Genomic DNA, 8583 nt, shown 5'->3' with positions numbered 1-8583 from the left:
CCGCACGGTCACGGACCGCAAGAAGTTCGAGGAGGGCATCTTCTCCGACTTGCGCAACCTCAAGGCCGGCACGGACTCCGTGTTGGAGAACCCCAAGCTGGAGTTCTTGGAGTTCCTCTACAAGAACTCGTGTCTCCGAACGCAGAAGAAGCAGAAGGTGTTTTTCTGGTTCAACGTGCCCCACGACAAGCTCATGGCCGACGCGCTAGAACGCGACATCAAGAAGGAAAAGGCCAACCAGACGCCCACGTCCGTGGCGCTGCGCGAGCCCGCGCTTCTGTTCAACTATGTCGAGGACAAGACCAAGTCGCTATACGACCAGCTCTCCGAGCACTTGAGCCAGCCGAGATTCGACACCGTCAAGCTGGAGCTGCAGAGCGGGCTGGCCTCGCCGGACGCCAACACCAGCACGCTAGCGGCGCTGAAACTCCCCAGCGACTCCAGCTGCGCCAGCACCGGCTACCGGAAGATGCCCGGGGACGCATGTGAAAACGTGCTTGTGCAGCAGACGGCTGGCCCCGGCGCTGAGCCCGACGACGACGACGACTTCCCGCTCGACTACCTAGATCACGGCCTCGCCACACACGACAACATGAGCGGAGCCGACTGGGCCGGCCGCGATTACGCCGGCCGCGACTACATCACACTCGACAGCCACCACCACTCGGGCTCGTACATGAACGCATTCGACTCGGACTTGGCCAGTTTGGACGCGTCCGTTTTCCAGAACTCCGTCAACGTGGTGAGCAACGACGACTACTTGATTGAGCAGACCGTGCCCGCGCGGGCCGGCAACTTGAGCTCGTCGCAGCTCTACTACCCACGCCTGGCAAAGTTCTATGACGAGCAGGCGTTCATGCACCAGCCGCTTAGTTTCGGAATGGGCCCCCAGTTTCCCCCGTCGGCGGTGATGACGCTGCTTGGGCCCTATGCGTACGACACAGGCTACCACGTGTACGAGCCCCCCATGCACCCCCATATCCCCTTTGAGAACGAGTACCTACATCCACAGTTGACGCCGAGTGGCCCGATGTACCCCATGGCACACGTGGGCCTGGGCCACCCGGAGGACTTCGACTATCTCATGCGCAGTGGCATCCCGTCCCAGCGACAGCAAGAGATCAGTGCTTCCATGATGAAAAAAAGACGGCAGCTCCTGACCAACACGTCCAAGGTGACCAAGCCGCCGCATCGCACCCATGGGAATAAGGTCTCTGATTTCGAGTCCAACTTCCGCGTGCAGATCAAGAAGGAGGATGACCTGCTGGCTGTGATGCCCACGCCGGAACCTTCCATACACGTGTCTGCTTACAACGGAAGCCAACACAACAAAAACATGTAGTCTCATAATGCGAGGCATTTTGCATCGTCACATATAAACAACCTAGTGTGTCATCCGTCCATAGTCATTCATTCATCTTCTTTTGTACAGTCCATTGGAACATGCGCTACTTTTCCTGGCTAAAGTATTCTATGATGCGCTGTTGTGGCGTCGTCAAAGCCAACATGATCTTCTGTACTGCCTCCTCGCTCGATATCTCGTGCGGAAGCGTGTCCTGGCTTCCTGAACCTTGGCTGATCTTGGCGGCCCGGTGGATCCGTCCGTAGGTTTCAATGACTAGCTTTCGGATCTCTGCTCTGTCGTGGGAGACAAGCCTGCGGACTGCTCCATCGATGCTCATGACAATATCAGCATTCACATCCAACACAAGCGTCTCCATGTGGACCAATTTGTGCAACGATTCGAGGGCGAATCTCAAAGCCCCTCCAGCAAGGTCGACGTTCGTTTTCAAAGTATGTGTCACAATCTGGATTAGCTCCTTGCTTGCGTACATCCCGCAAAGCATCTCATCGAATGTTTCTCCAACAGCAAGCTCGAGAGCACGAAGGGGCTCATCGGGCTTCATTCCGCTCAAGTCTAGGAGCAAGTTCCAAACTCGCACAACATTGACGGCGTGTCTGCTCACCAACAATTGTTTGATCACCATGAGTCCTTCAAACAAGTTTGAATCATCAAGACTTAGGTAGTCTATTGCAGCATTCTCAACTAGGTCGTATCCTTCATCTTGCAAAAAGGACGCAAGAGATTCGGGATCAGGAACCCGCAAGTATTTGATCAAGGTCGAGATACAATTCTCATTTGCCGAGCCATCTGACAATTTTTGACACAAGGACCTGAAGTCGTTTTTGTAGTATCTCTCGAGGTCATCTAATCCATAGTCAAGAGACATCTTCGCCATCAAGAAATTAAACCAGTTGAGCTCCGTGAAATCATATTCTTTCACTTTCTGCGGTGACCCGGCCTTGGAATCGTCGTAAATCGCTATGGGCCGATTCCGGCTAGATAATTTGTTGAGTGGATCGACTTTCTCGATGAATGTTTCGATAGTGTTGGCTTGACTCGTGAGTTTTACTGATGCAAAGTCTTTGACCAACTCATTCAGATCTTTTACAGCAGCACCACTTAGGGAAGTGTGCGGAGATGACTTCTTAAGGACATTGAAGTCAGCGGTTTCAAGCTTAACTTCGACTGCACCATCTGTTTGTGGCGTCTTCTCCTCAGACGGATCCCGAATATTGCAGTCACTCATAGACTCATCATCGGGGTTGTTTTCACTGTGATTCTCATCAAAGTCTTCCATCAAAATGTCTTCTTCCGGTACAAGTTGCATCTGAGGAGGATCTTCGAGGCATATACGTTGCTCTGCAGATACATCAGTGATGCTGACCTTGTGTGAACCCTGTGAGCTAATTTGACTTTCCTCCGGATGTGTGTCGGGTTCTGCCTTGACCTTAGTGTTGGGGAGAAGCATGGTAAAGTCAGATGGAAACTTTAAAGGGGACAATTGTTCAAGGTTTTTGTTGGGAGAGATTCGGGTAAAGTCTGTCATGTTGAACATAGTCGGGTCGGTGCTTTTAAAACTCAACAGGTCGTCAATTCCGACCAAAAGCTCAAGCTCTCGTCTGCTTGAATCCTTGACCAGCGATAGGTGCGAGGCAAACAATGTGGAATTGATGGCATAGAGCTTAGAAAGAGGTTCTTTAAACTCTGCCATCATGTTCGTCTGATGAATCACGGGTAGCAACTCAAATAAGGTATTGGCTAACTTAGTTAACATCACATCTGTCATGGGCAAACTTGTTGCTGCACGTGAGAGCAAACGCAAAACCATGATTAGAATCTTAACCTTGAACTTAATCAATTGCATGATCAAGAGGCCATCGTCGGCAACATCGGTTGGTTCAAGAACAAACAGAAGCAAAGTCTCCAAGGACAGGTATAGTTCATCAGCTGTGAATAAAGAGATCACCATGTCTAAGTTTTCTTGAGTTGGTGTCACCAAGACACATGCCAGTCTGAGAAAGTCTTCTTTTGTGAGAAGCTTGAACACTCTTCGCAACATGCCTTCTTTATTATCAAACAAAGGCGCAAGTACGGATGGGTTGTTGATCGAGAGCTTTTTAAGTAAAGGGGTCAAGCTCTCTGAAATTTCCTCCCCTTTCAATAGTGCTGATCGGAGCAAACTAATGCCCTCTTGTAATAATTGCTCATCAGTGGAAGCTAGGAATTTGAACATAGGGTCTCCGGCCCCAAAAATGTAACTTTTTGGCTGTTGCATACTTTTTGCTTCTCTAGCATTTGACTGGAAGGCAGTAGTAACTTGTTGCTTTGACCCACTAATGTTTGTGATTGACTCATCTATCTTGTGCTCCCAGTGAGACTCTGGCAATACTTTGCCTTGTGTCGTACTCAATTTAGGAGACGGATGAGAGAAAGTGGGTTGAGCATAGTGTGGTTCAAAATCATTTCTTGGAGAGGCATGGGGCCGCGCAAAAGGTTTGGCGATTCCGTCCGGCGATAGATGTCCCGACTTATCGATCTTTGCGGCACCCTTGTCCAGGAAACGGTCATGGATGGATTTCGCTTCATGAATATGACTTGTAGGAGTCAGATCCCGCGATCTCATGTGGTCTTTAAAAGAAGGAGTCCTCAGCATTCGGCGGGGGAAGTTGGATGACACCGAACTTTCGGTAAATGATCCATTTGGGCCAGTCAATTCGTACTTGGACACCGATCTCGACTCGCTCGTCTTGTTTTTAAACTCTCTTTTTTTTGCCATGATAGACTCTTTCAACGATGGTCTCACTTTTGAGTTTGTCGTCACTGGAGCTGCAGAGATAGTTATTCCCTTCGGACGAGACCTTTCCAACGCTCTATTTATGTTTGGGTCCAATTGTGAGCGTAGATTAACGGCTGGTTCTTCGGCATATTCACAATACTTCCAAAAGGCATCTTTAGCTGCCAGGCGCACTTGCATGTTTGGATCCGGGAGCAATTTGAGTAGAACTCTCTCTACAATTTCAGAACCTGAGCCTCGCCACAGGTTGTGTGTCCTGACGATGAAAATTTGTAGCCATGAAGAAGCAAATGCCTTGGTGTTCACACTTTTCTCTGATGCTGCGTGTAAAATCCTTTGGCCGAGTTTGGCTGAGAGAGGGCAGTGAGTTAGAATTCCGCACATTGCCACATGAGCGTTGATGTTAGTCAAATGCTTTGTGTTGGAGCATAATTTTATGAGCGTTGGAACGAAGAGATCGACTAGGGGCTCGAAGTGGATGCGGAACAAAAATGCCATTTCCTTCACAAATTGACACGAGTTCACAGATAATGTGGTTCTCAAAGACGAAAGAGATTTGCAAATACCTTCACTAAGTTCCTTGATGGAGATAATGAGATCACTGAGATATTCATTGGCCGCGTTACCCCTCAAAAGTGAACGCAATTTGAGTATACTCTTTTCACGTGTACTCCAGTTGCGTTCGGTCTCTTTGTTCTCAAAGCATTGAGACATTTCAGAAACCATCTGGCTAATTTCGCCAGCATTAGATACATTAAAGGACTCGACGGTTTCATCGTAGGCATAGTTTGGAAGCTTGCAGAGAATATCGCGTAACGCGGGTTCCGAACTGACCCCGGGAGCCTGAGCTGACTGTATCAGCTGATTCGGCGGTGGACTTTCTGGGAAGCGAGATCCTGCAGAATTAACCGAAGGTTTGTCGGCCCAAATTGAAGGCGAATTTTGTGAGGGCCGTGCGACGGTCGGCTTTGCCATCTGGGAATGCGGTAGACTGGGCGTACTCTTGGAATGGTATAGCAGCTCTGAGGTGCGCGAGATGATGGAGTCGGTTCCCATGATAGAGAACCGAAGCACAGAGGGGACACGGCTGCGCTCGAGAGCCTTCTGGAGTTCGAACTTTCGTATGCGGTTCTGCTTCAAGTCGTAATAGTTCTCGAGCAAGACCTTGATATTGGAAACAAGCTTTTCGTCCGAGGCGTGCTCGCATAATATGCGCGCCAACGGGTCTAGAAAGGTGTCGAGCTTGAAATGCGGGCTCACGTTCGTGAGGATGTAGTTGAGCCACGCCACACATTCGTTTACGAGGAGCAGGCTGCGGTTGGCTAGGCCGATTTCCACCATCGCGAGCTCGACAGGTTTGGGGCAGCTGAGCCAGTAGGCTTCGAGCGCCCGTCGTGCGGACACTTTGACGGAGGACCTGGAGTCGGCAATGCGTGGGATGAGCAATGGAAGCACCAAGAAGGTCTGGTCCAGGAGCACCGTGCCCCTGGAGTCTTGGATACTCACCCGCTTAACGAGGTGGCACAATAAGCTGAACGCCAATGTCTGGAGAGATGTATCGGGCGAATCAGTGGCGATGGAGAGCGCCTCGAAATACTTGCCCACCCACGGCAACAGCACGTTGTCTTTCTTCACGTGGGTTTTGAGCTCCTGGAGCACGGTGTGTTTTTCCTCCGCGGAGCCAGAGCGCACGACGCTAAATACATTTGCACCCGAGAGATCCATGTGGCAAGTGAGCGTGATCTCTGTGGGGGAAGAGGCAGGGGGATCCGGGCGTTGGTTTGAGTCGTAAAGTTTTGGTGTTTTGGTGTTTTGGAGTCTGGACTAAGACTCGCGCGGACAGGTTTGAGATGCATGCGAGGTGCGACACACGCGCGACAGACATGCCACTACTGCGAGGGGCTGGAGTGACACACGCGTAAAACTGTGTGAACACAGCAAGTGGAGGCGAAAAAGAAACGTGACGGGAAGTGGAAGAAAAAAAGGCGGCAGTTCCAGGGGGGGCGCGGCCGCCTTTTATACTTTTTTGAGCAAGCGCAGTTGCAAACGGCTGTGCACGTGACATGCAGACCGGCAGGCGCGTATGGGGTGAGTGAGGCCAGACTGATATTAGCGGGTTTGTCTGTGAAGTGGGAAGAAGTAAATTCATATTTCGACAGGGCAAGCAGACTGGGGCTTTGGGAATCTGAGCTGGAGCAAGGAATTTGGAAGAGGAATACTGAATGGGATATTAATGGGGAAGATCAATGGGGAGTGTTAATGGGAAGTACTAATGGGAAGTATTAATGGAGAGTACTAATGGAAAGTATTAATGTGGAGTAATGGAAAGTATTAACGGAAAGTATTAATGTGGAGTAATGGAAAGTATTAACGGAAAGTATTAATGTGGAGTAATGGAAAGTATTAACGGAAAATATAAATGGGGAATAATAATGGGGAATGCTGAATGAGAAACGATGAATGGGAAAGATTTATTGACAAAAGATGAATGAGCAATCTTGAATGGGAAATGTTGAATGGGACAAAGGAAAGAACGGCAAACAAAACAGAAAAAGGAAATGACACGCCCCACAAGGGCAGCTGTCTAAATGCGTCTATTTATCCGGTGTCTAATAAAAAAGTGCTCCTACTCCTTGGCCATGGCCCATATTAGCCCCAACACAGCCACCAGCACCGCAGTGATGAGCTGTGTCTCTTTCTTGGTGACCTGATGGAATGTCTTGGACTCGTGCACCGACTTCAGGAACGGAATCAACACCACCTCCAGGGCCGGAAAACTGCCGTTCGCCGGGTGCACGCCGGCTGTTGCCACATCTTCCACGAGTGGCTCGTTGACGTCGGCCACCAGCACTTCTTGGACATTGCCAAAAAAGTCCGTGAGCCTCACTGTGGACACATCTCGCTCGAAAAGGTCTGTGCGGATGCCCGGGTTCGAGTGCACGTTTTCGTGCGTGAACTCAGCAAAGAGCTTGTCCATGGTGACCATGGAGTTCTTTTCGATTTTCTCGAGGAAGTCCAAAGTGTAGTAGGTGAATCTGTCGATGACCGCCACACCGACCTCCAAGTCCGAGTGGTGCGAGTACGACAGCTCATCGATGCGCGAGGACCCTACACTGAGAATGTTGGGCGAGTAGATCCGCTCGTACATGGTGTTGGCCTGGCAGGTGTCGATCATGAAGAAGATCTCGCGGTACCGCTTCTTCTCGTGCATCTGCTGGAACGCGTCAGCCAAGTCGTAGGCACCGATCTCCTCGGCGTCCTGGAACTTCAAGAACTCGTTGCCGCCGTGGCCCGTCAAGTACACAAACACGTTGGAGTTTTCGTCCGTGAGCAAGCGCTTGCTGCGCGGCTGGTTGGCGCCCCACCGGTCCGTGAGCAACCGGATGAAGTTTTCCACGGTGACCTCGTAGCCGCGGTAGTCCACCTCAATGTCGTCGCCGTAGAGGTCGATGGCCTGGTCCATGTTGTTGAAAATGGTGCCTGGAAAAGCGTTCCGCGGGTTGCACGCAATGTCATCGGCCAACATCAAGATGATCTGCGAGTCCGGGATACCAAGCCGCTTGACCGTTCGGTACAAGCTCAAGGTATTGGCCATGTGTCTGTAATTGAACCAAAACCGAGACGTCAGCACAAGCACGGCCCAGTTATTGGTGTGGCCCGAGGAGCTGATGACACGTTCCGCCTCCTCGGTGGTGGTGGTTTCGGCCAGCACACGCACCGTGAGGGCTGCTGCTAGCCAGATCCAGAATGCAGATAGAAGCATTCTTTGTGGGTGTAGTTTTTGTGTGCGTGGTTTTTGATGTTGCTTGTGGTGTGGGGGTTTTCGGAGTGGAATGTTTTAGGTTTTGAGGCCTGTCCGTGGTGGTGGTCAGCAAAACCAGTGCTCACAAGCAAAGTTTAGGCCTTGCGCGAAGACAGGCTGCAGGGCCAGTCGCAGTGCGAGCGCCCGGAATTCGGGCGGTTGATTATAATTCGGGCGGAGACTGAATGGTTTGGTCAGCTGGGGGGATGCTTTCGAGCTTTGGTATTGTCTGAGTCCAGTTTTTTCTTAAAGAGTCATCGAAAAGGTGATGTGCAGATCAGCATGCCCACAGATATGCTGAGACCTTGCACACAGATATGCTGAGACCTTGCAATGTGCTTTGCTGGACCAGAGGAATCTTGTTTCTGTAGCTTCCATTGGCTTGTTCCTTTCTGCATGCTTCATACTGTCTGTTTCTGTCTGTATGCGTCTGCCTTCATTTTCCTCTATGTGGTTTTCTCTCTGGCGGCCTACATCTTCTGCTGCCCCGTACCCGATATCCTGGCGGCTTTAGACTCGGTGCTTAGCCTAACACTAGCACCATCTAGCCGGGCCATTTTCATCTCTCTCTCTTTCTTTCTTTCTTTCTTTCTCTCTTTCTTTCTCTCTTTCTTTCTCTCTTTCTTTCTCTCTTTCTTTCTC

General features: G+C 50.5%; 3 protein-coding genes across 3 annotated transcripts in view; 1 reads left to right on the top strand and 2 right to left on the bottom strand.

Annotated features, from left to right (window-relative positions):
• METBIDRAFT_78379 (STE domain-containing protein) overlaps nucleotides 1-1342 on the top strand; it is a gene marked incomplete at both ends in the record, with an annotated part of 4445 nt that extends 3103 nt beyond the window's left edge. The window contains one exon of the mRNA XM_018858873.1: nucleotides 506-1342. Coding sequence (XP_018711919.1) covers nucleotides 506-1342 — 837 coding nt within the window. The remainder of the gene's footprint in view (nucleotides 1-505) is intronic.
• A 106-nt stretch (nucleotides 1343-1448) lies between these two features.
• METBIDRAFT_69932 (uncharacterized protein) lies at nucleotides 1449-6107 on the bottom strand (the record flags this gene model as incomplete). Its single annotated transcript, XM_018858383.1, has 2 exons — nucleotides 3874-6107; nucleotides 1449-3750 (listed from the first exon to the last, which is right to left on the bottom strand). Exons 1-2 carry the CDS (start codon nucleotides 5862-5864, stop codon nucleotides 1449-1451), a joined length of 4293 nt encoding a protein of 1430 aa, XP_018711918.1. The 5' UTR covers nucleotides 5865-6107.
• An 841-nt stretch (nucleotides 6108-6948) lies between these two features.
• GPI8 (GPI-anchor transamidase) lies at nucleotides 6949-7833 on the bottom strand (the record flags this gene model as incomplete). Its single annotated transcript, XM_018855348.1, has 1 exon — nucleotides 6949-7833. A coding segment is annotated over one exon (885 nt), but the record flags the coding sequence as incomplete, so codon positions are not given.
• Nucleotides 7834-8583: the final 750 nt, after the last annotated feature.

This window comes from Metschnikowia bicuspidata (genome assembly GCF_001664035.1).
Source record: "Metschnikowia bicuspidata var. bicuspidata NRRL YB-4993 chromosome Unknown METBIscaffold_3, whole genome shotgun sequence".
Taxonomy (NCBI): domain Eukaryota; kingdom Fungi; phylum Ascomycota; class Pichiomycetes; order Serinales; family Metschnikowiaceae; genus Metschnikowia; species Metschnikowia bicuspidata.
This window is presented reverse-complemented; position numbering and strand designations above follow the sequence as displayed.